The sequence below is a fragment of the Colletotrichum paranaense genome, assembly GCF_030867605.1.
Source record: "Colletotrichum paranaense strain IMI 384185 chromosome Unknown Scaffold_5.1, whole genome shotgun sequence".
In the NCBI taxonomy this organism is placed as follows: Eukaryota; Fungi; Ascomycota; class Sordariomycetes; order Glomerellales; family Glomerellaceae; genus Colletotrichum; species Colletotrichum paranaense.
This window is the reverse complement of record NW_026848963.1, coordinates 949,607-975,011: the sequence shown is the minus strand read 5'-3', so window position 1 is coordinate 975,011 and position 25,405 is coordinate 949,607. Positions and strand designations below refer to the sequence as shown.

At 54.2% G+C, this 25,405-nt stretch overlaps 11 protein-coding genes across 11 annotated transcripts; 5 read left to right on the top strand and 6 right to left on the bottom strand.

The window, feature by feature from the left end:
- Positions 1 to 425: 425 nt before the first annotated feature.
- Positions 426 to 1,107, top strand: CPAR01_06667 (uncharacterized protein; the record flags this gene model as incomplete). Its single annotated transcript, XM_060490939.1, has 2 exons — positions 426 to 563; positions 856 to 1,107. 2 exons carry the CDS (start codon positions 426 to 428, stop codon positions 1,105 to 1,107), a joined length of 390 nt encoding a protein of 129 aa, XP_060349813.1.
- Positions 1,108 to 1,755: 648 nt separating this feature from the next.
- On the bottom strand, positions 1,756 to 6,622 carry CPAR01_06666 (uncharacterized protein; the record flags this gene model as incomplete). The annotated part of the gene is made up of 10 exons (XM_060490938.1): positions 1,756 to 3,206; positions 3,257 to 3,746; positions 3,801 to 3,944; positions 3,995 to 4,992; positions 5,055 to 5,427; positions 5,488 to 5,929; positions 5,986 to 6,050; positions 6,109 to 6,138; positions 6,205 to 6,339; positions 6,449 to 6,622. The coding sequence occupies 10 exons, from the start codon at positions 6,620 to 6,622 to the stop codon at positions 1,756 to 1,758; spliced, it is 4,302 nt and encodes a 1,433-aa protein (XP_060349812.1).
- Positions 6,623 to 7,643: 1,021 nt separating this feature from the next.
- Positions 7,644 to 8,626, top strand: CPAR01_06665 (uncharacterized protein; the record flags this gene model as incomplete). The annotated part of the gene is made up of 3 exons (XM_060490937.1): positions 7,644 to 7,662; positions 7,972 to 8,398; positions 8,620 to 8,626. 3 exons carry the CDS (start codon positions 7,644 to 7,646, stop codon positions 8,624 to 8,626), a joined length of 453 nt encoding a protein of 150 aa, XP_060349811.1.
- Positions 8,627 to 9,932: 1,306 nt separating this feature from the next.
- On the bottom strand, positions 9,933 to 11,808 carry CPAR01_06664 (uncharacterized protein; the record flags this gene model as incomplete). Its single annotated transcript, XM_060490936.1, has 3 exons — positions 9,933 to 10,838; positions 10,895 to 11,456; positions 11,798 to 11,808. The coding sequence occupies 3 exons, from the start codon at positions 11,806 to 11,808 to the stop codon at positions 9,933 to 9,935; spliced, it is 1,479 nt and encodes a 492-aa protein (XP_060349810.1).
- Positions 11,809 to 13,057: 1,249 nt separating this feature from the next.
- CPAR01_06663 (uncharacterized protein) lies at positions 13,058 to 14,305 on the top strand (the record flags this gene model as incomplete). The annotated part of the gene is made up of 1 exon (XM_060490935.1): positions 13,058 to 14,305. The coding sequence occupies one exon, from the start codon at positions 13,058 to 13,060 to the stop codon at positions 14,303 to 14,305; it is 1,248 nt and encodes a 415-aa protein (XP_060349809.1).
- A 330-nt stretch (positions 14,306 to 14,635) lies between these two features.
- On the top strand, positions 14,636 to 15,783 carry CPAR01_06662 (DUF218 domain-containing protein; the record flags this gene model as incomplete). Its single annotated transcript, XM_060490934.1, has 2 exons — positions 14,636 to 14,841; positions 15,087 to 15,783. The coding sequence occupies 2 exons, from the start codon at positions 14,636 to 14,638 to the stop codon at positions 15,781 to 15,783; spliced, it is 903 nt and encodes a 300-aa protein (XP_060349808.1).
- Positions 15,784 to 15,892: 109 nt separating this feature from the next.
- CPAR01_06661 (uncharacterized protein) lies at positions 15,893 to 17,140 on the bottom strand (the record flags this gene model as incomplete). The annotated part of the gene is made up of 2 exons (XM_060490933.1): positions 15,893 to 16,401; positions 16,528 to 17,140. 2 exons carry the CDS (start codon positions 17,138 to 17,140, stop codon positions 15,893 to 15,895), a joined length of 1,122 nt encoding a protein of 373 aa, XP_060349807.1.
- A 744-nt stretch (positions 17,141 to 17,884) lies between these two features.
- Positions 17,885 to 19,722, bottom strand: CPAR01_06660 (uncharacterized protein; the record flags this gene model as incomplete). The annotated part of the gene is made up of 2 exons (XM_060490932.1): positions 17,885 to 18,673; positions 18,811 to 19,722. Coding segments are annotated over 2 exons (1,701 nt in total), but the record flags the coding sequence as incomplete, so codon positions are not given.
- Positions 19,723 to 20,000: 278 nt separating this feature from the next.
- CPAR01_06659 (uncharacterized protein) lies at positions 20,001 to 20,144 on the bottom strand (the record flags this gene model as incomplete). The annotated part of the gene is made up of 1 exon (XM_060490931.1): positions 20,001 to 20,144. The coding sequence occupies one exon, from the start codon at positions 20,142 to 20,144 to the stop codon at positions 20,001 to 20,003; it is 144 nt and encodes a 47-aa protein (XP_060349805.1).
- A 1,531-nt stretch (positions 20,145 to 21,675) lies between these two features.
- Positions 21,676 to 22,020, bottom strand: CPAR01_06658 (uncharacterized protein; the record flags this gene model as incomplete). The annotated part of the gene is made up of 1 exon (XM_060490930.1): positions 21,676 to 22,020. The coding sequence occupies one exon, from the start codon at positions 22,018 to 22,020 to the stop codon at positions 21,676 to 21,678; it is 345 nt and encodes a 114-aa protein (XP_060349804.1).
- Positions 22,021 to 23,861: 1,841 nt separating this feature from the next.
- CPAR01_06657 (fatty acid desaturase) lies at positions 23,862 to 25,215 on the top strand (the record flags this gene model as incomplete). Its single annotated transcript, XM_060490929.1, has 3 exons — positions 23,862 to 24,056; positions 24,188 to 24,466; positions 24,541 to 25,215. 3 exons carry the CDS (start codon positions 23,862 to 23,864, stop codon positions 25,213 to 25,215), a joined length of 1,149 nt encoding a protein of 382 aa, XP_060349803.1.
- Positions 25,216 to 25,405: the final 190 nt, after the last annotated feature.

The window sequence follows — 25,405 nt, the reverse complement described above, 5'->3', positions numbered from 1 at the left end:
TGTCTTTGGGGCGTGGTTTCGTCCCGGAGTATGGGAAAGCTGTGGAAAGGGATCAATGAGATAAGGAAACACGGACCGGGAGGTCTCTGTAACAATAAAAAACCATTGATGACGATCTTGGTGGTGTCTTGATCGCTCGTTGGTGACATGTGTGTGAGAGATGAAGAAAGGTGTGTTGTTTCCATCTTTCTTTGGTGTAAGCCGTCGGAGCTGAAGCCTGTACGTCTTCCAGAAGAGGAAAGTGGGGAGAGGCTTTTCGACTCTTACCTTACCTTAGTAGGTGGGATGATGAAATAAGCAGTTTGCACACAAACCACTCACAAGTCATTCGTCTCCTCTCACACAGCATCGGCATTCCAGTAGACATACACTTCCAGCACCCACCTTCAGATTTTTATATCGGACCTCCCGTCAAGATTGCAAATATGGCCGAACCCGCGCAAACCCCGCAATACATTTACAAAATCGTCCCCGAGGCGCCGCCGTCGCCGCTGCCGACCGAGTTCCCCCTCTCGGACCTCGATCGTAACGATGGCTTTATTCATCTGAGTACGGCGGAACAGGTACGAATGATCTCTCTTGCTTCCTCTCCTTCTCTTCATACCCGGATTCTCCGTGGTCATGTTCCTTTGCTCTCTATCTCCGTTCTTCTCTCCATGTACTGTCCTCTCGAGTCTACATCTCACATCCCTCCGCTCTCGATTTCCCTCACACTCGCCTTTTCGCTCTCATACATATACGCATAACCACCCACCACCACACACTATTACACAGCACGACTTTCCACACCTGCCTAATATACACTCAATCAAACTACCTAAACCAAAAAAAATCTCACACTGGAAACATCACCAGGTCCTCAACACAGCAAACCTCTTCTTCTCATCCGCCACAAGCTTATACCTCCTCAAACTCCCCTACGCACCCCTCGCCGCCTCAGGCTCAATGAAGTGGGAGTTCCCCCCCTCGGGCAAATTCCCCTCCGCCTTCCCGCACCTGTACGGACGCAACTTTGGCGCCGCCGACGTGGAGGACGCAAAGGGGTTCGAGAGGGCCGAGGGACAGGTGTGGAGTGAGGTTCTGGGCGGCGATGCGTGGCTTGTCTGAGGATGGGGGGAGGTGGTATCAAGAAGAGGAATTCTCTTTCCGGGTCATCTTGACGTCTTCTGATGATGGGGGAAGCGGTTGGTTGGTTGCTTGCTTGACAGGTTTCTACGGGAGACATCTCATCATGAAAGTAAGAAGAGAGATCAGAAACGTCAGCATCAAGGAGTCAGACATAGGAAACTATAGTCGGCCGCAGCCGTTAGATGGGGGTGCAATTGCTTGCCATGAATTTGTTTCTAATGCCATCCGCTATCGCAGGGAGCTCAAAACTGAAGCTCCCTCTCATGATCCGAGTTGCAAACAAAAAAGGACAAAAGATTCTTTTCCCCTCCTAGAGGACTTTTTACCACCGCAAAGCCAACGTTTGCACAAGGAATCTCAGTGCGGTCCCCTTTTTGCATTTCATCTTTCCCCCGTCCAAGACTCATAGCAGCCTTCATCTCGTATCAGAAAAGAGAAAAACGTGTGCAACGTTATAAATCATGCCTCCTTCTCCCCATCCCAGCCAGCCGTGTGTATACCCACGAGGTATCATTTGCCCAAGCCCTGCGAGCCGACAACCCGCACATGCAAAACAGGAAAAAGAAAAGAGAAAAAAGCCTAAAATGAATGTACAGCCCGGTGATGGCTGAGATGTTATGGCCCCTACTATGATGACCATTTGACGTCCGAACTTGGAGCTCTGCTTCGCCGCTTGTTGGCCATACTCGTCGGTAGCACAGGTGACGCAGCCGGTGCTGACACGGCTGATGTGTTTCTGCTGAGGTTCTCTTTATTCGACAGAGAACTCTCGGATCTGATTAAGGGGGGTTGCCCAGATGCGCTGCTGGGTCTTGCAAACGAGTGACGAGGCAACCTGCTCTTGCCCGAGGATGGCCCTGTAGGCATGCTTGACGACATCTCGCCGCTGACCCGCCTGGGAATGCTTGTGGCACCATCCCTGCTCCTGGGGCGGTACAAGATGGCCTCGCGCTCCTGAACAGCGGTCCTTCTCGGGCTCGCGGCCACTTCAATATACGCGCCTCCCGACCCTGGTGGTATTTGTGAAAGCCGATGATGGCGGGACTGGGATTGCGTCGGTGTGGCAGGCATCGACATGGCATGGTGAAGTCCGGGCGGGGTATATGATGATTTCCGTCTGGGTCCGGACCCCGAGCGCCGGGAGGCTACCGATCCAGAGGAGCCCTTTCTCTCCGAGGGCATATCATAAAGTTCGCTCTCGTTGTGCGACTTGACAAGTTCAGACGCGAGGTTGCGAACCAGCACAGCAGTGTCCTTGTCGGCCAGCATTTGGATCGTATCAAACAGAGACCTAACTTGCTTGACGTTCAAGGAGCTGCTTCCGTTGCCCATGCCCAGCATCTCCGGCTCGCATGCGTCCATAATGTTGCGGACGAGACGTAGTAAATTCAGTCGCACAACGGCCTTTTTGTGGCCTAGTCTCTGGCCGATGCCGGCAAACATCTCCGGCTTGGCCAGTGAGCCTGATATCGAGGGGCTCAAGCGCAGGAGCTTCAATAGGGGCTCCAATAGGTTGGCATCAAAAGAGTTGAGCTTGTTGGTGTGGAAACAGGCAACGATTGCGTCTGTAAACTTGCCGTCGAGCAAGTGACTCTCGACCTTTGCCGTTTCTTCCTGAAGCCATATAAAAATTGCATCCAGCGCCGTAACCTGCCAGTATTGGTCGGCCAACAGCGAGACGTAAAAGTCCAGCCCCTTATTCTGCCAGAGGTATCTGCGACCCTTGCTTCCCGAGTGGGCCATGTCGCATAGTATGGGCAACGCGAACTCCTTTGGTGGCCGATCTGTGTTCATGATCTTCATGAGCAAGGGAATGATGCCACCAACAGCAGCGTCCTCCTGCCGCTCCTTACTCAGACGGCAGAGGTTGAACAGGGTGTTGAGGACCTGATTGGAGATCTCTCGGAAATGCTGGTGTCCCCTCTTCATGCTATAGCCAAGAACGTCAATCAAAAACTCAATGGCGTCAGCTGTGTGCAGCGTTTCTATCGTCGTAGACAGCATGGAAAGGTTTTTGATAAATTTCAGCATTGTGATCTGATGATTTGGTGTCATTCGTCGCAAATCCTTCAAAACGCCTGTGGAGCTGTTAGTAATGAGACATCGCTTCATCTAACACAAGACTTACTCTTCAACACTTGCCGATCAGCGACAACCTCCTTGACATAGTTCTCAGCTTGAGAAAATAGGTAAAAGATGTTGACAATTCGGCCCTCTATCAGTTCGGAAAGCTCATCTTCTCCCTCCTCATCGAGGACTCTGTGGAGTACCAGAGCAAGAGGATAGAGAATCTTGCTTCTCGAAAAGATTCTGCAAAAGTCGTTCTTTGGCGTGGGGCCCTGAAGCTCAAAGACGTTCCAGATGCCATTGACGCCGATCAAGACTAGATCCCTAGCATCGTCAAAGTCTTCGTCGAGGAACTCGACTAGGACATTCAAACCACCAGCGCTGACGAACATCTGCAAGGTCAACGTGGACGTCTGGTACATTTGCCGAACAAACGCTGCTGCTTCGAGTCTAATTTCGTTGGAATATTGCCGGGCAGAGAATTTTGTAATGATTGGAATGCCACCGACGAAGCAGAGGTTTTCCTGAATCTCGACATCGTCCAAAATAATCTATCAACGAATTAGCATGGTGCCCAGTTACGCGACAAGGGGGAAGCTACGTACAGTATTGACGACCTTCAAGAGAGACAGAATCATCTGCTGCCTGCTCTTGACTGTACACGGCTCGAGAAGCTCCAAAATCGGCAAGAGGCCATGAGCACTAAGGATGAGATCTTTGATCTCGGTGTTCTCCCAAAGCAGGGCGAGCTACATACGTCAGTAAGACGCCTCTCAGGGCACAGACATAGTGGACCTACCAAGTCTTCAGATAGCTCGCACAGCTTTTCCTCGCCTTCCGAGGTTTTCAAAGACCGCACGAGCTCTTCCACCTTTCCCGCCAGCCTGGCGTGTCTGTCCCTGGCAATGTTTGCTTCCAGATCCATTTCGTCCCACCCTGGGTCCATTGAAGCAAAAGGGTCATCCTCGTCCTCGTCGTCTCCGAGCCATGAGTTGTTGGAATACTTGGATAACACCATGAGGCCGCCATCTTCTGAGCCCCTGTCACTCTCCTCCCTCTCTGTGACTGCATCTTCTGGGCCGAAAATGTCGGAGAAATCTTCGTCGCCTTCGTCCTCGGCAAATTTCTGAATCTCAATCGATGATCTCGTCCTTCGCATGGGCCGATCTGGCAAAACTGAGGGCCGCAGCTTCGCGCTAGGCGGCCTTCTCGAGCTTCCTGGAACGGGCGATTGTGTCGAACGAGGCAGGCTCGTGAGATCTGAAGGGTGGAATAGTTGAGGAGAGTCGACCTTTTTGATAAAAGGGTTAAGTCCACCATCGTTGAAATCGTTTTCCATGAACAAATCCGAGTAGTCTTCTGTGTTCTGCTCTCTGAAGGCCAGATCTGGAGGAGCTGGTATCTCAAACTTGCTGGGGCCTAGCTGCGGCTTGACAGGAGATTTAGGACGAGACGGGTTTCTCGTATGGCCAGCCTTTCGCGGACTTGGCTTGGGCGGAGATTGCTGCTTCATCGGCTCTGGGTACTTGTCGCTCTTCTTGCGAGGTGTCGGACGAATTGTCTGTTCCTGGAAGTCGAAATCTGTAAATTGCCCCGGCCCCTTGATAGTCAACAGTTCCCCTTCAAAGTCGTCATCGTAACTTTCCGAGTCGTTGCGAGCATCCGTAAGCGAAGCGAATGCTTTTAGCTTATCTGCGGAGAGCAATCCGCCAAAGTTGTCCTGCGGCTTCAAATGAGGCAAGTGCAGTGCGCTCGGTGAAATGGCCGTCGCGAAGTCGTTGTCCCAATTGTCGTCATCTACGAGCAAGTCAATATGCCGTCTTCGATCGGACTTAAACCACACCAAAATGAATGCTTACCAGCAAGCTCTGGAGACCTGAAGGCTTCAGGTGTTCGTCTCGGTTTCGCGAGAGCCAGAGGACCTTTGGGCTGAGTGATCAGGCTCGGTCGGAGTGGTTCGTTGGCACTGTATCTCGACCCGGGATGACCTTGCATCCCGGGAACCCCGCTGTCGGAACCGGTGGACGCCCTAAGTGAGCTTTCGGACGACTTGAGAGCCTTATTCCACTGTTTCACTTCCTCCACGGCTTGACTGAAATTAGCTGGCGCCTTGGAAACGGGGGCATCGCTTCTTCGGCATCCGATGATCCACGCGTGTCGTAAAAGTTTTCGCGCTGTGACTCTTAGGTTCGGATCTTTCTGGAAGCACTGCATCAAAAAGTCGCGAGATGCCTACGTCGTGTTAGTCACAGGTGCCCCAGGCGTAGAATAGGGGGGGCACGGGGCGCAAACCGGTGAAATGCCCTCAGGCAATGGCGGATGGTCATCGTTGACAATGGCAAAAAGCGCGGGCATAGCCGCAAGGTTATGGTACGGCGGCCTGCCCTGCAACAACTCAATGACCGTGCAGCCAACACTCCAGATATCAGACGCAGGGCTGGCGCCGGAAAGTTGAATGATTTCTGGTGCCATCCAGTAGGGGGTACCAACGACCTGTGCTTCCTTGTCTTGCCCGCCTGCGAGTGTGCTTGTCGAAACTCCAAAGTCTGCGAGCTTGACTTTGCCGTCCTTGGTGGTGAGGATGTTGGCACCTTTGATGTCTCGGTGGATAACACCCTGATCGTGAAGATATTGCAATCCTTGCAGAACCTGTGTTGTGTAGACGCCGACCAAGTTCTCGGGGAATTTGCCATATGACTTGCATATTGAGTGCAGAGAGCCATTTTCACAGTACCTGAGCCAACATATCAGCTATGATCGGATGAAGTCAGAAACCGGAGCTTGACCTACTCGAGAATGATGTTGAGACAGTCTGCCGATTTGACGAAGCCAATGTACTTGACAATGTTGTCATGCTACAAGCACTGTTAGCTCAAAGGACCCTGTATAGTTTCTTGAGTTGGAAGCACCTACATGCAAGTTCTTCAAAAGATCGATTTCAGACTAGGTAGGACAAGGTCAGTCTCGGCATCCCACCAACAAGGCAAGCGAGTGAGGGGCAGAGTATACCTCAATCATGCGCAACTCGCTCTTGGGCAGATCAGCGAGCTTAATCTGCTTGACGGCAACAGCCTCGCCCGTTCCCCAATTGAAAGCCTTGTAGACGGATCCAAAGGCTCCCTTGCCGAGACATTCTCCCAGACGCTGTATCGAGAAACTGGTCAGCTTTTGCGGCCTTCAAGCATAGTTTCTCCTCGCCCCAATCTCCCCTTCTCTCACTCTTGAACGAGTCCTCAGAGCCGGGTATACGCACATAATCCTTCAAACCCGGGTCTTGCAGCGCGGAGCTCTCTCTTGGGCCCTGTTTTTCCTTTCGCGGTGTTCCTGAACTCCTCTCACGGGAGGCAACCACGGCGGCTCTGCCGTTTACATGGTACTGACGCTCGACAGAGGACGAGGCCGACGACGGCGGCGAGGGATTGGGCATGGTGGTCGGCGGACGGGAAGCTTGGCGCAATCACCAGGCTGATATCTCGTAGTCGGGGGTTTCGAGGGTGTCGGCATGAACCGTCGCAAAGCAGAAGCGACTCCGTATAGGAAGGACCTGGCCTTTTCGAAAGAAGGGAAGCCGAGCAAAAGGATCGATCGTGAGCTCAAGCGAGCGGCGGTTACGGCAAAAGTGAGGGTGCGCTGCACATTGCCCGGCAGCAGGACGGCATGCCAGTCGGATGCAGTTCGGGGCACGTTATTCTCGGTTCTTTGGGCTCCGTTCTTCTTTGGCGCTTGCGGTCGAATAGTCGTTTAGACCACAAAAATGTCGGTGGGCATGCGGCGGGTGAGGAGAGAGAGAAAGCCAGTCGAACGAGGGCGGTGGTGACGTGAGGGCGGGCGCGCAACTGGTGGGAGTGATTTCCCCAAACGCGGGAGGCCCAGACTGGTGCGAAATGACGGCAGCGAAAACACACAAAGAAAACAATCGTGGGTGTCGTAGGCTACTCTTGGAGGTTGCAAAGGCCAGCCAGCTAGTGCCTCCGCTCCGCGATTCGGTAGGGCAGGCAGAGGGGCAAAGGAATTCGGTTTGCCGTCTGCTGTCGGATTTCCACGTCGTCGTCGTCGTCGTCGTCGCTGCAGTCGTCAACGACAGCCGGTCGATGGGGTCAGAGGCGGTCGGTCTGCCGGTCGGGAGCGGTGGAGGGGTTTGGGGTGCAAAGGTCGAGTAAATGAGCGGACGGGGAATTGGGCGGCGGGCGGGCGGCGAAGTCGTCGGGTGGGTGGTGGGTTGGTCTGGCAGATATGATGTCGGAGGGGTTCCCGGGGTGTGGGAGGGACGATGTGGACATCAACAGACAAATGGAAGGGAAGGAGGGGGGAAAAAACCACACGAGACAAATGTCAGCACAGCACTTTCTGAGCTGAAGCTGGAGCTTTTGGGGGAAATGATGTATTTTGTGAGAGGTGATGTGTGAGTCTAGGATTAGGTAGTTTTACACATACAACGCGCGCACATCATGCACACAAACACATCAGGTACAGGCGCCTGGGCCAGAACAAATGGTAAGGTACGGGACGGGAGAGCGAGATGAGAGCTGCCCGGAGAAATTCGACTTGCTGGTGCTGACGCGCGCAACCGCATTTGGCTCTCTCCAAGGCACTTCGCTGTACAAGTGTGGGAAGGGATGGTAGAAACGTCAGGTCGGGTCAGGCCAGGTCCAGTAGGAGTGGCACTGGGCGTGTGCTATCACTGGTCAGGTAGCCGCAGGGCAGCGATGCACCCGGTATCTTACCACTATCCATTCAGGCACAATGTTCCTTAAGGTAACTGATTAACGGCTCCAGGTCCCGTCACTATCACAAACACCACCTCGCCATTACTTACGGTATTATCACAATCACCAATCCCCGGGAAAAGCAGATCGATGCAGTGTGATGGCATGTCTTGGCTGCCTCTGGGATTACATACTTCCCAGCTGGCCCTTGTCCACAATTTGAGCCCAGGTGCCATCGGTGCTGAGGAGCAGGCGGGGGCCCTTGGAAGGTGGGACACCTCAAGAGTCTTGCCCTGGGCAGTCCGGCACGCTTCCATTCCAACTTCTCGCGCTAGCAACGCTAGAAGCTCTCGCACGTCGCCCCAAGGCTCCGCCAGCGCGCTAACACGCACCCGACCTGAACTGGAAACAACCAAAGGAACGTTCCGACCTGAGCTTCAACCTTCTTCCTCTCTCATCGTCACCTCGCCTTGGCCATTTATGAACGACATAATAAGGTAATGAACATAGGTGGACCTAGCTCAATTCCTCGGCTGTTGACTCTGAACTTTCATGTTTTCTTGGTTCTCCATGGTCAATGCGCTCCATGTCTTGCCAACGTCTTACACAGACAGCTAACATTTTATCCAGTGCCTGATCTTCCCCAGATATGGCACGCGCCTACGAGATAGATACCTTGCATTCTTGAGCCCCCCTTCAGATGATTTACAATCTATAAACAGTAAAATACACGAACCCAGACTACCAGCATTGTTTTGTGAGAACCGCTCTTCGCCGTGGTAACGGCGTGACAGTGTCTCGTCTAGACAGATCAACAATTCCCGTTGCGGTAATACGGATACCTACCCCTACCTTCCCCCATGTCAGCGACAGGGCCACCAACTCCCCCTCTCATTACCTTACCTTACCTGACGTCGTTTTTTCTAAATTTCTCGTGGAATCTACTCCGTATTAATTATCACACACTCTTCTCGTTTGGTATTCGTACGAATACTGCCCCATCCAAGCGCTTATGAGAACTCGCCTACCAGACAAGGACAAAAGAATGACACTAACCGCGCTCGCTCAATACATCCACACACACACACCCAAGGGCTGAGGTTAAGGTGATCAGCGCGGGAACAAAACACACTAAGGCACGCCGCCACCTTCGTCGTGACATGTGAGTGGCCAGTCTCAGTGAACCCGTGCCGAGCCGCGAACGTCTGCACCAGATCCCAAGAACCACGACTCTTTTTCTTTCATGATCCTATCCTTACCAAAGTTGATTTGCGTCATCATCCTTGAACTGGTCATCCGTACGGAATGTCTCCCTTTAATGCTCCAAGATCTAATCTCATCCCGTCTCATCTCATCTCAACTGCCCAAGCACGCTGCCAATATTATCCCAAACAAGCATCCAAATAACACAACACGGAGTCTTCCATATTGGGTCACATAATACATTCCTGAGCTCCCCAAACCCTCTCCCCGCTCTGGAGTTAAGAAATAAATAGACTCCCATACTCCGTAGATCCGTAGATCCACCAGCCGGATGACCGAAAAGAGAAAACAGCAGAGACATGAACATACCCCTCGCGGTCTCACTTTCTCGACTGAGACATGGGGAGATCACTTCTTGAACCCCCCTCCATCTTACGGTATTCACGTCCAATGTTACAAAGCATACCACGACACGTCAATCAACAAAACAGAAGAACTCTTCAGGAAGAACATGTGACCAACGGCCACTCCATTTTGTCTTGATGGTTCTCGCCTCAAGAATAGTATAGATCCTGTGGATCTGGACCTGTCCCGTCACGCTTCCATCACGATACACGTATTATACAGATGGCCCGCCCAGATACCTGCATGGCGCCCGTTGAAAACCCAACAGTGACCCTAACCGCCGCCCATGGCAGATCCTATAAGCCCCTTATAAGCCCCTTGTACTCCAAACATCATGCCTTGGGAAGCTTCTTCTAGTTCCCAGGCTTTTCGCTTTTTTCGTTTCAAACGTGGAAAAAAAAATCATGCATAGTCCCGCCTTCTTCAAGATTCCTCAGGCAGAGTCCGGGAAAGCCCGGCACCTGCCCACCACTCGTCGGGAATGTCTTGCCGCCGCGCAAGATGCCGTACAATTTCCTGCATGCCCTCCAGCGCGTTGTCGTTGGACGATTCGGTGCGGCTCGGGGGCCCTGCGTCACCGTCGCCATCCCCTTGACCGCCTGCATCGCGGGACTCCTCGCTTGAATCTCTGACAATGTGGTCGAGCAGCTCCGGTAGCGGGGTGGGATCACGAGTTGCGATCCTGTAGTGGCGAGCGAGCTCCAGTCGCCGACGACTTCGCATCTCTTCGATATCGCGGCTACTCATAGCCCTCATAGCCCCGTCTCCCCGAACAAAGGATATTCTGCTCGGATCATTCGCATCCAAGTCGGCGACAAACCGCCGGTGTCTGGACGGGTAGTTCATCGTCCAGTGATCGGGCCAGCCCCTTCCCATGTGCAAGTCTTCATGGCCCTCACTATCCGAGTTTTCAAGTCCGGATTCGCAAGGTTGCTCAGTAGACTCCTCAGCCCTTTCGGGTCTGTCTACAGACGTGCGAGATGATGCGCCGGCGCTCTGTGATTGCGATGCAGAAGCAGACGCAGACGCCGAAGCAGAGGCGAAAGACGACCCAGCGCTTGGAGGCTGCGGGTCAGGCGTAAGAGTAGTCAACAGTGTGTCCCAGACGCCATCCTCATCAGGGCTGATGCTTCTGTTACGGTCGCCAAGGCCGTCTGCAAGAGAAGCCTCAATCAAGTGCCCAAAAGGACGAATTCGGCGTACCCGCCGCGATAAAGATGCGCGGTCTGGTTGCGATTCCAAGTCCGGTCTACGCATACGTCCCGCAAACCTGGCGGAAGTTGCATGCTCGGGACTGCGGTCGAAGCGTGCTGCAACTGGTGGGGCGGGCTACTTGGTATGTTAGTCAACAGCGTAATCCTAAGTTACAATCCGACAAAGCCTACCATTGACATGCGATCGAGCTGCGCCCGACGGAACCTCCGTCGTTCTCTATAGTTGGCGTATGATGTTGAGCCCTCAAGCTGGGCCCGGTCTGGTTCCTGCCAATTGGCATCCTCTTCCCCGGTCGGGGGTGTGACGGTAACCCCGTTGGAGAGCCTGGGCATACGGTTCAATACCCATTCATCGCCGTACATGGAAATCAGACGAGCTTCACTGGGTTCATTGCTATCGGCTTGACGATTGCGTGCTTCGTTTACACGTTCGATGATTTCAGCAGCCGGATTGCGGCGCTCGGGCACCGGAGGTGTCGATCGCGAGGGGGGCGCAACATATGCCTCCGGAGGCGGAGGGTGGCCAGACTCGATCCATGGATACCGGGCGCGCGGGATAGGCTCGGGGCCGGGAGTGGGGTAGTTGTCGCGGAGGAGAGCGGCGCGACGGCGGAAGGGGCGCGTGTCGTCGCTTCGGCGGCTGCGGCGAATGGTAGAGCGAGGATGTCGAGTGGCTGCAGACTTGTCGCCGATTTGAGCGGGAACATCTGACTCGACGGGAGCGATGAACAATCTGCGGTTGGGAAAATGCGATGTTAGTGATGGGATGCGAGGCCAGGGTATGAAGCAGTATGCGTTCACCGCGACTGGATTGCAACTCGGCGGCGGCGGCGGGGACGACGACGACGTAGCTAAGGCAGTCTTTGAAGGCAGTTGACGAATCGCAAACGAGAGTATGCGGAGGATTTATGATGAACGAGATGGATATAGATGGAGGCATTGGAGTGGAAGCGATTGCGATTACGCGATGCGACTGGGCAGGCCGAGATTGAGCCAGCGTCCCACAGGCCAGGCGCAAAGGCAAAGGCAATGCAGCGCGACCAGGAAAGCCGCAGGGGTAGGCGAGAAACTTACGGGAGGCCCATTTTGACCGACTAATGACGCGCGCCCGACGAATGAATTCAAAGGCAGCGGGGACGATAGGTCGGTGGCGCAAAGTTTCGACTTGATCGCAAGATGGCAAGATTGATGCGATTGTGGTCGTGATGAGAGTGATGGACGATGGGGCCGCGGTACCGTGTTTCGCGATGGATTCGCGATGGAATTGGCGAGTTGCGCGAAGCGGAAATGGCTTTTCTTCGTGGGGCGGATAGGCGGGAAGGCGGGAGCGAGGATTGCCCGGGGACTTTTGGACTTAGGTTGGGGTATGTATTAGGTCAGGTCAGTGAATGACGGGGACGGGGCCACTGGGACTGGACGTGAATTGACGGTCAAGAAGGAAATGGAGCGAGACGAGGACGGGAGTCGGGAGGGGGGTAAAAGGCAGAAAGGCTCCGGGACAATTAAAAAACGCAAAAAAGGAACAGGAAGGAAAATTGGAAAAGCGCGGGTCTTTGGGGAATAGCCGCTTTACTTCTTTTTTGTGAGTGGCTGGCCACGCCATACCTCCCCGGTCGCAGTCGCAGTCACGGAGTTCTGGCTGTCTGCGTCTTTCTCTTTCCCCTGTGGCGCGGCTTCATCAAGCAAGTCATCTTTGGCCAATCACGGGGGCTTCCCATTTCATGGTCACTGGTCCGTGGTGAGCCTGCCACTCACTTCTGCCTTCCATTATCTGCATGCCTGCCTCCAATTGAAGTGTGGCTGGAGCGGCACTTGCCAACTTCCATTGGATCCAATGCATTTCGATTCGGAGTACGTACCTGCCTTGGCTCCTGCTCAGGTACGTACTCCTGGCATTGCCGTTCCAGCAGGAACCCTGCCCGGCGCACCTGCTTAGGTTGAGCTTCGTTCCCGCTGCGTGCCTACTCCCACCTAACGGCAGCCGCTCCGTTAACTTTCAGGATCAGGTGTAAATGGAAGATCTGGAATGCTCAGTCATATTCATTCGCTGACATCGTTCGGCACCTATCACGACTCTCATGATCAAAGACCCATCATTCCCACAGACTTTCAGTGACTCACTTCTGAGGGGTTAGAAAAGCAACAACCAGCTGTTGCCGGACTACGAAGTCCGAATAGCCCTATGCGAAAAGTGTCCGTCGGATCCAGAGCCGAAACCGAGATACGGATAGGCCGTTGGTGATCCTCCGGGCTTTAACATCCGGATACTGCCATCACTCCGTCATCTTCCGTTCCACCAAATCCAAGACCTCGCTGGGGTAAAGGACAGACATCATGGCAATGAAAGGCATCAGCCTAGGCCTGCACCGCATCTCGCGGGCCCTCGAAGGTGTCCCCCAGAAATGGGATGCTATTCATGTCGCCGGCACAAACGGCAAAGGCACCACTTGCACGTACCTATCAGCCCTGTGCAAATCTTTTGGCATCTCAAACGGCCTCTTCACCTCCCCTTACCTAATAGAGCCGCGCGACGCCATCAAGATCAATGGCACGCCCGTGGCCCAAGACGTCTACGCCGACGTCAACCGCAAGATCATCGCCGACGACCAGGCTCGCCTATCACAGGATGCCGCCCAGGAAGCCCTCAGCCTCTTTGAGGTGACCACCCTCATCGCCTTTGGCGTCTTTAGCCGCGCTGATGTGCAGATGGGCATCGTCGAGGTTGGTCTCGGCGGCCGCCTCGACTCCACAAACGCCCTCCGCCGCAAGACCGTCACCGTCATCACAAAGATCGGCCTCGACCACCAGGCCTTCCTTGGCAACACCTTGCCCGAGATCGCCAAGGAAAAGGCCGGCATCATGATGGCCGGCGTTCCGTGTGTCGTCGACGGCAGCAACCCGCCCGAGGTCCTCGAGGTCTTCCGGCAACATGCCGCCAGCGTCTCGGCGCCGCTGCACCTCACCACGAGCCAGCCCGGTCTGCTCGAGGCTCTGTACGACTCGGAGCTAATGCCGCATCAGGCGCAGAACATGGCGTGCGCCATTGCGGCTTTCCAACTCGCCTACCCGCACCTTAATCTTTCTGTGGAAAAGGCCCTGCCGATTCTGAAGGACGTCAGTCACCTGGGGAGGCTATCGTGGTTAAATGTCGAGGCGAAGCATCCGTCGCGGAAGGAAAAGCCCATCCTCATCGACGGTGCTCACAACCCACAGTCAGCCGAGACATTGTCCACATACGTCGAGCGACGTCTGCGAGAAGCCGATAGGCCTGTGACGTGGATCGTGTCGGTATCGAAGCAGGACGGAAAGGATGCCGGCGGTATGCTGCGCACGTTGCTCAGACCCGGAGACAACGTCGCCTGCGTGAGCTTTTCTCGGCGGGAGACGATGCCCTGGGTCGAGCCTTTGCCGCTTCAGACCTTGAGGGAGATGGCCTCGAACGCGGGCGCCAAAGAGGTGTTTGAAAGCAAAGATGGTCTCGAAGAGGCTACGAGATGGGCTGTTGAGACCGCCAAAGATGGCCCGGTTGTCTTGACGGGGAGTCTCTACCTGGTTGGTGACGCATATAGAATCTTGTCGTGAGCAGTCACGGGATATCAAAAGTAATTATGAATTCGCAACCTCATGAGTATAATGTACATCATGGATTTTCAATGCGTTTAGAGTTTCATGTAATAACACGCCAACAGTGGCGACGGCTTCATAGCACAAGGTAATAGTATTTAATACCTTGCAATCCTTGATACCTATGCAATGGAGACGGGAAGTCTCAACTTTCACCGCCACAACATCACATGATCCACAATCTAATGCACATCAAATCCCAATCCCCAAAACACACCAGCACCCTTCCATCACACATATCGAGGAGATATATTACTAAAAGGGGAGCACAGCAAAAGGATCGAAGCCATGACATCAACAGCAGCACCAACCAACCTCATCGTCGTCTGCTGCCACGGCATCTGGACCGGCGGCCCCACCAACGGCCGCGCCGAGTCCGAGTGGCTCATCGCCGACTTCCAGACCGGCGAGACCCCGACGTTTATCGAGCACATCAAGGCCGGGCTGACGGCGCTGCGGGACGGGTACCCGGATTCCGCGCTCGTGTTTTCGGGGTACGTAACTATAGATGCAGCCAAACCCCGACCTTTCCTTGTACTACCTCCAGCGATTACCTACCTTGCCTTAAAGTAATGATTTGTTCCTGTTCGAGTATTGGCAGTGTCATTGCTCACGCTCGTTATCATTTCGTGACTTGCCGTTCCCACGCATCTTTGGTTTATTCTTTGCCGCAGCAACGTCTTGTAGATATGAAGAAAACTACCAAGTATCAAGACTAACGACTCGTTCGATTACAAAGAGGCCCGACACGCAAAGAAACACGCCTCTCCGAAGCAGAATCCTACGCCAACCTCGCCGCCGCAAACGCCTACTTTGGCATCCTCCCTCCCCCCTCGTCTTCCTCTCCTACTTGTCCCTCCCCCTCCTCATCATCATCACCTCCCATAACATCCCTCATCCACACCGACACCCTCGCTCTAGACTCCTACCACAACATCCTCCACTCCGTCCTCCTCTTCCGCCGCCTCTACTTAACCTACCCTCGGACCCTAACAATCGTAAGCCACGCCTTCAAGAGGCCGCGCATCCTCGACGGCCACTGCGCTGCTATAGGGTTTCCCTTGGATCGGGTGAGGTATGTCGGGATCGATCCGCCCGGGATGAAGGGAGCTGGTGCTGGTGCTGGTGCTGCCTCGATCACCACAACCGGCGCCCCCGAGGCGGAGACCAATGGAGAGGACGACGGCAACGACGGTGTTGGTAATGGTTTCAAAGCAGGAGCCATCGCGGGCGTAAAGCACGCCGCGGACGAGTGGACGGTTGACCCGCACGGCGTGGGCCTGAGTTTAGCGGGCAAGAGGAGAGCGAGGAATCCGTGGGGTTTGGAAGATACCCTTTTCGCGAGCGAGGAGGAGAGGAGACAGAGTGGTCTCGTCACTAGGATCATAGACGGGCACGAGGCACTCGTGGAAGATGCAAAGAGGCCGTGGGCTTAGAAGATACCTAGGTATACAGACACAGTTATATACGTGTATACATATTCAACCCTTGTCTTCAACCTCCTTGACCACCCCCTCTGTTAAGCATTACTCTGCTGCCAGTGCCTCAAATCTTCGACTTCTCACCAGCCTCAGCCCCCACGCCGCCGGCATCCTTCCCAGCAACAGCATCAACCAAAAACCTGACCGAATCCTCCACCATCCCCTCGCTAAATGCGTGCCCGACCCCCTCGTACACCTTATTCTCGACCTCAACCCCACCATCACGGTACCACGTCCCCGTCACAGCCGTCAAGAACTCCAAAAACGGCGCAGACATGGCGTATGGGACGAGCTTATCCTCGCCGCCGGAGCAGACCAGGAATTTCTTACCGTGCAGGCGTAGGCCGTCCAGGACGCCGCGGAGACGCTTCTGCTCTTCGGCATTGTCTTCGGTGGTGAGACTGTCCGGGGCGGGAACGGCACCGGTGCCAAAGAGGATGCCCTTCGGATCGTGGCGCAGACAAGAGGCCACGAGGTCGGGCGGGAAGTCTCTGCTACCCAGGAACGAGGCGCCGTTGTCTTGCGCGGAAAAGGTTGCCAGCTTGGATAACCTTGCCCGGTCCGACAAGAGAGCTGTTTGTTTTCCATCACATCGAATCAGCCCGGTTTCTTCCCTTCTCACCACTCACCTCTCAAAACAACGTATCTCCCCATCCCCAGGAAGAGAAAGACGAAGAAGAAGAAGAAGAAAAGACTCACCCATATAATCAGGACACCCAATAATCACAACCCCAGCCTCAACCCTCTCCTCCCTAAACATAGTCTGCCACGCACTATGCCCGCCCAAACTCACCCCGAGCACGAGATGCTGATCAATCTCCCAACCCTCCGCCGCCTTCCCATCCCTCTGTCCCAGCTCCATCTTCACGTACCCCTCCACGACGTCCAGAAGCCCCTTGGTATCCGCCACCATACCCGAAACCATCCCCCACATGTCCAGCGCGTGCGTCTTGTTCCCCTCGCGCCAGCTATCCCTCGCCGTCGCCGACGCCGTCCTGGTGCCGTGGTTCTGCTGATCAAACGCCACGGCGATGAGGGCTCTGCCGCCGCCAGACACAGAAGATGACGACGAAGAAGAAGACTTCTCCTCCCACCGGGAAATCACACGGCTCGCGATATCCTCCATATCCTCCTTGGCCCGCAACCGCGGGTGATGAAGCCACAGACACGACGCCGCCGACGGCCGCTTCTCGCGCGCGACGAGCTCCTCGAGACCGTAGACGTCGCATAAGAGGCCAGACATGTGGATCGTCGTCCTGGAGACGGCGGGCGGCGGGGTGGACGCCCGCATCGGGTTGTGCGTTGCTGCCATGGCTACTGTTGGGGGGATGCAACGACGTTTGCCGTTACCTACAGCAGTGTGCCGAGTCAACTTTGAAATGGGATAAGTATAATGTTATGGAACCGGATATCTCCAAAGAGAAAACGACGTTGAGAGACCACCGAGAGAAGTGGAGGTTGTGTGGGATGGAGAGGTGTAAGTGAGAGAGAGGAGGTGAGGTTGGAGTTGCCGAGGCCCCAGAAAAGACGGAGTCGCAACGGAGCGAGCGCAACGTCAAAGTGGATGCGCCCGGTGGTTATGGCCCAGCGGCCTGCAGCCCGTCCGGGCCTCAACTCTGATCATGTAGAGACTTAACTTGCATCAGGAACCATCAGGCGCAGGTCACCAACAATGGACATATTTCCAAGACCATCGATTTTAAAGATGAGTTTCCTAATGTGGGTAGTTTGGAAAAGCCCAGGCACCGGCAGTGCTCTCAAGCAATAATCGTCAAAATTCCCTTTGGCTATTCAGCCGAGTCCGTAAGTAAAAGAATCGCCGTTCGAGCATGCAGACTTCCACCCCTTAAACGCCGTATTTCTGTGCCTGTCCTATCCCCTTTCCGTGCCCTTAGCCCGTGTGTCATTACGACCTATGTACGTTGATCGATCAGTTTTATTGTTAACCTGCCTAGGCAGACTGCACTCATTAAATCCTGATAACATGGAGTAAGCCCCCATGTCATCGAGAAGCAGATGTTGTCGAATTGTTCCGCAAGTGTTAATAACCTCGCTCTCAATCCATCTTCCAGTGATTTGTCAGACCACCATCGTGATCCTCGTTACCCAAGTACAACTCAATTGCGTACAGGGTCATTGTTGCTGCTACGTTCGTCCAGCGCCAGACGTTGCCGCCGGGGTCGCCTCCTCTCAGCGTCCATCCATCTGGCCCATCGTTTGTTGAGAAGTGTTGCAGAAGCAAGCTTGTGTACATGGCAATGAGAATCGAAGGCGAGAAGTAGGTGATAATCCCAAGGAGCCAGTTGGCAGCGTCTGATTCTTCCAGAGTCGGTTCCTCCATGAGAGCCCTGGCTCCCGATTCACGGACGGCAGGAATAATGCGTGTAGCGCAGTAAAAGACAAGAAGTCGGAAGGCGAGCGAAATGATGACAGAAGGCGTAATGGTCTGGAACGCCGCGTAGAGAAGACTGAGAGACGAGTGGACGGCATGGGGAAGGGAGCCGAGCATGTGGAGCAGAGTCGAGTAAGACGCCATGATAATCGGAGGCAAGGGTGGGAAGTCGGGCTGTGAGGACTGGTGTTGATCCGCCTCGGTGGACTCCGAGGGGAGGTAATCGGTGAAGATCTGGTAGACGCAGAGGACGACGTATGCGAAAAGCAGGGACGACTCGATAGGGTTGCCGCGCCCGCTGCCAATTCCATACGCGCCCAGGAAGAAGGCTGAAGTCATGGTGACACCGATCAAGATAGCATCCGAGTTGTCAATCCAAGGGAAGTGGGCGACACGCCAGAGAAAGTAAACGGCGCTCGCAAGCACGCTGCCAGAGATAACGAGCAGGATAATCTGTCAAAGCCATCAGTAAGTCTCGCAAAAAGTCAAAGTATGCGATCCGGATGTGTGAGACTAGGACACGGCCAGGCTGTCCGTGAACGGGCTTGGGTCTCACAGAGTCGGGGGCACAGGAGAGGGGTTCCACGTACAATCCAAGTGTCGCTTCGTCCTCTGTTGACGAGCCATTTGGTGATCTGTCCGGCAGCTTGAATGACAAGGAGCGTGCAGAATCCCTCGAGAAGCTGGAAAACGGGACTTGAGTACCTCAACGTCTTATCCCAACCGCCCAAGGTTATGGTCTCAATAACACCACCCTCGCCAAATACCCATTCGCCCCATGACGTCGACTTGGAAGTGGTGATGCCTTGCAGTGTCCGCTCCACCCAGTTGGTAGCTCCAGCGTCGACGGCGAAGCGGCTGAGGGCCCAGATCAAAAGTCCGGGAATGACAACCCACTGGGAGAGGCGAAGGATGACGGATATGGCCCAGCGAACGCGCGACTTTGCGGGGGTGACGACGGCGATGGTCGAGTAGACAAAGTAGAAGGCGGAGAGGGCAAGACTGTAGGCCAGTCCACTGTCCCTACCGCCGACATCAAAGGCGACAGGTATGGAGAGGACTATGCTCAGCAGGAAGATGGCACTGGCGACGATTCGGAGGAACCACCACATCGGCGCGACGAGCTGGCTTGCTGGAGCCGCGCCGACAAAGGGGTATGTTTCTGGCGATGACCGGCCACTTTGGACGACAGGTCGGCGTGGTCGCGAACGGTCGAGGGAAGCGACAAAGAGAGGCGCTCGTAAATGTCGTCGCAAACTTGGAGAGGGCCGAGCTAAGTTTGGTGGTGGGGAGCACGCGAGACGGTGAGGGGACCGTAGATGGTGTTTGTATAATATCAGAGCAAAGTTGGATCGTCTCGTCTCGCTGGTCGATGGCAGGAACTCGGCAGGAGTAAGGTATTCAGAGGATATCGACGGATGCTGTTGCGAAATATGGCATGCAGACAACTCAAAGCAGAGGAGGTGCGAAGTCGGTGCAAAGTCCGGCGGTCGGGAAAGAAAGCTGGGTGATAGAAGCAGAATGTGCCAACCTGCCGGTAGATTTTTGGGCGAGGTGGCAGGAAGCGGACCGCAAGTGGGAGCTTGGGCTTATCGTTAAAGGCGGTTCTGCTCGCCTACCTCCTTATCTTCACGTGGCGTTACCTGCTAAGATGCCATCTCTACTTAGGTACCGTACCTTAGGTACCTTAAGCACTTTAAGCCTACCTTATGAGCGGTGAAGCTGCAGCTCGTAGGATGATGTGACAAGGCCCAAGCTTCCCCTTCTCATCTCTGGTTCTCTATTTAATCCTGTTTAATTCTGTTTCTCTCCGACCTTGGTTGCAATAAAGAGAAGAAAACCGTGACGGCGTTGCATTTCTACTTGCTGTGGCAGGCAGAAATGAGACATCATGATCTGCAAGACATAAGGCCACAGACTGCATGCAACACCTCACATGCACAAAGAGTTGAGCAGAGGAACCAGCCGTCACCACATGGAACACACTAAAAATCACAAGTTAATTCATCAGTGGGTGTCTCTCAGGTCGCGTGCCCCTATCGCGCAGACGTACTCAGCCCTCAAGGTAGGTTAAGGTAGCTACGCAGGTCCAGTCCGTCCCATCCCATCTTTCCCCGAGCCTTGGAATCCCAGCAGGATCCGACGAGAGGACCCAGGGCCTGACAAGCTGACAAGTTCTTGGAATTAACCGTATTATTGCAGCGTTGCAGAGGCGCTCTGCAGCTAAACGGCCGGCCTCCACTTGGGGAGGTGCTGGTGCCATTCTAGCCCCCTCTGGTGCCATCCCTGCCCTGGTCCCTTTTGCTTCTGTCTCCATCTGCCAAAACCTGAACTTGTGAGCTCGACTTATCTGCATGTGACAGCCAATCACGGGAACCCCTCCTTCAAAGCCATGGTACCAATGTCTCTACCTCAACCTCTCTCAACTGGTCATCATGATGTGCAGAAGCTACTGCAAGTCACACGAACGTTTTGAAGACCATTTTCATCCTTCAGCGTCAACTTAACATGTCTACCTGAAGCTTGCCAGGCCTTTTGGTCTTGGTTCATCTTATCTTGCCGTGCCTCAAAGCGGGGTTCTCGATACAACAGTGAGCAGGCAGTGGGCAACGCACTCTCAATCCAGCTCAGTCGACAAGACTATGGTTGGACTTGCTGCGCAAATGATCATAGTTACAACCCAAGTTTTACCTTGATGTTTCTCTTGAATCAACTGCCTGTATTCATTCGAGCCCTTCGCCTCTGAAATACAGCGAACCATCGAACAGGCGTTCTTTGGACTTAGATGCAACTTGAGTTGAATTCAATATTACATTTCCCCATTGCCTTCTTAGGGTTTACTATGAACGACAACATGCCAAGGCTAGTTATTGTATCGCCAAGAAGGGTTTGGTGCCTAGAATGTCGAATAATATTGAAGGCAGACCTAGTAAGTTTAGACCAGTTCTTATTCCGAGTAGCTGATGATGATACTTAGGTAGCAGACTTGACTGCTTGGCTCTCGACCCTTACGCCGCCGATCGCGGCGAGATACATTCTCCATTGTGCCGGGCCATGAAACCAAGCATTGTTGGTCACACAAAGACGCGTGCTTCGTGAGCATTGTTTCTTCAATCGCTAGTCCCTTGTGTGATCATCCATGCCTAAAGCAGCTCGTGTGACTCTAGTTTTGACGACTATCTATTATCTACATGCAACGTAGCCAGACATCGTCTACCCAGACTTCCTTCTCTGTGCCACAAAAGCCGATGTCAGATCAAGGCTTTCTAGCAGAGGCAAGGCAGATGGATGGTCTGATAATTGCTGCAGTTCCTGCCAGTTGGCACATCACTTCCGGTCTGCAGATAGAGTTGCCAATAGCTTGTATCCAGCTGACACACCAAGAAATTCAGCTCTGTCAGGTGTTAGTAGGTATCATCTATGTCCAGTTTGAATCTCCGTGGTGAACGAGGGAACTACATACGTCGTCCCCAGCTACTACTCTGGGTAGTGATGATAGTATCACCCTCGAGCCCCCACGCGCTGGTGCCGGAGGCGTTGCTCAACGAAAGAGTCTTGTACGACGTAGCATCGCCGCCAATGTTGAGATACGAGCTCGAGTTGGCGCTCTGGATGGTTCCCGCAATATTGAAGAATTCTGCCGACGCCTCAGGCCCCAGAACGGGGATCGACTTGTCTTTTGAGTAGGCTTGGAGGTACAGGTGGTAGACGGGATCGGTCACGCCCCTGATCTTCTCTGGCTTGGCGAGAACGATGCCGGTGAGGGATGCCAGGGACGTGGCGAGTAGGACGAAGCGCATGTTTTTGGCTTTTGAAACGTTGCTCTTTGGATTCTAGATGATGCTTTTTGAGGATTTGCGATTTTGCAGAGGCTGATCACCGAGACGTCAAGATTTCGAGTGCCAAAACTGTCATGATGCCAAGTTCCCTTCTGTTAAGTGCTTCTTATGTTCAACCGTTACAACCCCTCTTGCGGTCCATCTCCCTCCGAAGACCTGCTCGATGAGCAGAAATTTATGGCTATACGGCAGTTTGTATATGACGGGTAAATGAAAAGGAGCAAGGACGGCACGTTGAACGAGCCAATCTAGTGCGCCAATGTAACGATGCCACCATATAAGAGCACTATGTCTCTGACGGCCCGCGGCAATCCTGTCCGATTAAGTTGGCACGGAGAAAAAAAAGAAGAAAACGTGGGGTTCGCTTCGGCATAAAGCCTCCGTCCCTTTGCCATACACCACGGACCTCTGTCTCGAGTCTTGACTTTGGACAACCAGGCGGGAGGCGATGTTCTTCATTCGTGCTCTTTGCTCATGGAGCACGCAGAAAACACGCATTGCGCGGATGCATCGGGTGTGTAACGTGAGATATCTGTACCTGACGGGATAAGACCACGCAAGGTACAGAGCGAAAGGTGAGTGCATGGTTGATCCCATCTTATCACGGCATCAAAGCTGTCGAAGACTCGACACGACAGAATGGGTGTACGAATAGGTACACAAAGAAAGAAGCTGGTCAAGTGATGCACTGCCATATCGTCGCCATTGGCTTCTCGTAGGCGACGAAAACGCAACTTACAGCTTCGTGGTACCTCGAAAACTTGCGAGATGGAGCATGGCCATCATCGTTGATCTACGGATCAACTAAGCTTGGATGGTTGCACGGCATGGAAAAAGTCGAGATGCGCAACCAAGCACAAGCTTGACAGGGGCCATCTTACCCTGAGGCTTGAGTGGAGGGGAAGGGGAAGGGGAAGAAGTGTGGTGTGTGGGGATTCAATGGAGGATTTGGATTTCCCCAAATCTCCCCCAAGGGCCCCCAACAACGTCCCAAGAAAAAAACCAGAGAAAATTTCAGCAATCCCTTGCTCATCCCGGCCAGCTGGAGAGAGCTTTGCCAAAGCCTATCTTTACCGAGTAGGTAATCCAGACAGGTGAGGGAGTATGGATAGGTGGGAGATGCAGCCAGAAACCGTAAACCACATGTTCCGAACGATTGGCCACAGCGGGGCAAGGGAAGGGGACCCCTTGAGCCCTTCCATTTTCATTCCAGCATCCACCCCCACTGCTATCCACTGCGCCACACCTCAAGTTGCAGAAACCTGAGAGAACAGATGGAAAGCAGAGAGCAGAAAGCAGAAATGCGGTACCTGGAGAGGCGACCTTGTTACACCGCTTGACCGCTTCGGAACACGCCCCCAGCGCCCAGGGCCCAGGTACCTCTCCATACCCCTAACTTCTAACAGCCCGCCATCAGGAGATTTGCCATTTTCGAGGCATGATCTTTCTCCCACCAACACTCCATTTCCTGTTGCGCAAAGGGGGAAACACATAAGACTTTTTGTTTTCGTCTCTTTTTCCTCATTGACAAGTGCGCTCGGTGGAAAACTCTCGTTTCTTCACGGACAACCTCTTTCTCCTCGAGACCTTGACATTTTTTTTTTATAAATTAAATGTCCCAGAGCCGGTGATTCGACACTCGTTCTCTTTTCGCCCCTCCCCTCTATCTCTCTGTCGGTCAGGACAGATCGATATTGGCCTTTTTTTTTCTCTTCGATACAACTGTTCGCGCGCGCCACACCTCAACACGACACCCACGAACAAGCACCACCACCACCACCACCCTCAGACACCGCAGCACAATGGCTTCGTCCGCTGCCTCGACCGTGACGCAGCCGTCCAAGCGCAAGTCCGCCGCCGCGCCCGATGGCGTCGCCGCCGGTAAGCTGACGACCGATGCGCCGACCGAGACCCCCAAAGAGAAGGACTTCTTCTGGACCTACACCGAGGAACCGCACCGAACTCGCCGACTGGCCATCATCAAGGCTCACCCTGAGGTATGTCCTTTCACCAAACGACACAACCTTCCACATGTCTCCTTTCTCCCACTCTACAAACCGCAATGCTCTATAACAGTGGCCAATATCTCCTCTGTAAAATGCTCAATGGCTAACAACCGCATCACCAGGTCACCAAGCTCTGCGGGCCGGAGCCACTGACAAAGTACGTCGTCGCCGGCGTCGTCGCCATGCAAATCTTCTGGGCCTGGTACCTCCGCGACACCTCCTTCTTCTCCTGGAAGTTCTGGCTCGTCGGCTACGTCTTCGGCGCCACCGCCAACCAGAACCTCTTCCTCGCCATCCACGAAATCTCCCACAACCTCGCCTTCCGCTCCCCGCTCGCCAACCGCCTGTTCGCCATCTTTGCCAACCTGCCCATTGGCGTGCCCTACAGCGCTTCCTTCCGTGTAAGTCTCTGAAAGCCTCCATTGTTCAAGAAGAAGAACGAAGAAGGACAATCACTGACATTCATACCCTCCAGCCCTACCACCTGACGCACCACAAGTCCCTCGGCGTCGACGGCCTCGACACCGACCTCCCCACCGCCCTCGAAGTCGTCTTCTTCGACTCCATCCTCGGCAAGGCCTTCTTCTGCACCTTCCAAATCTTCTTTTACGCCGTCCGCCCGACCCTCGTCTACAGCGTCCCCTTCACCTGGGTCCACTACCTCAACATCGCCGTCCAGCTCGCCTTCGACTACGCCCTTTACTCGGCCTTTGGCTTCAACACCATCCTCTACTTCCTCCTCTCCTCCTTCCTCGCCGGCTCCCTCCACCCGCTCGCCGGCCACTTCATCGCGGAGCACTACGTCTACGAGACCGTCACCCCCGCCCAGCGCGACGCCGCCAACAACATCCCCGTCCCCGAGACCTTCTCCTACTACGGCCCCCTCAACTTCTTGACCTACAACGTCGGCCTGCACAACGAGCACCACGACTTCCCCGCCGTCCCCTGGACCCGCCTGCCCAAGCTCCGCGCCATCGCCAGCGAGTTCTACGACGAGCTGCCCCGCCACGAGAGCTGGACCTATGTCATTTGGCGCTTCATCCTCGACCCCAACGTCGGCATCACCTCCCGCGTCAAGAGGAAGCAGGGCGGTCGCAAGGTTGGCGGCGGTGCCGTGGCCCACTGGACGCGTGAGGAGATTGAGGCATGAGGAGGGGAAAACGGTGTAGAAAGAGAGAGACTGAATGAATGTTGTTTTCAATCTGGAAGACAAAATCTGTGTATAAAGAAAAAAGTTATCTGACGAACAAGTGGCACTATATATATTTAGCTCACGAACCGGGTGCGGATGAAAGACGCCCCCCTTTAGATATGAAGAAAGTTTAATGAAGCATCAAGTC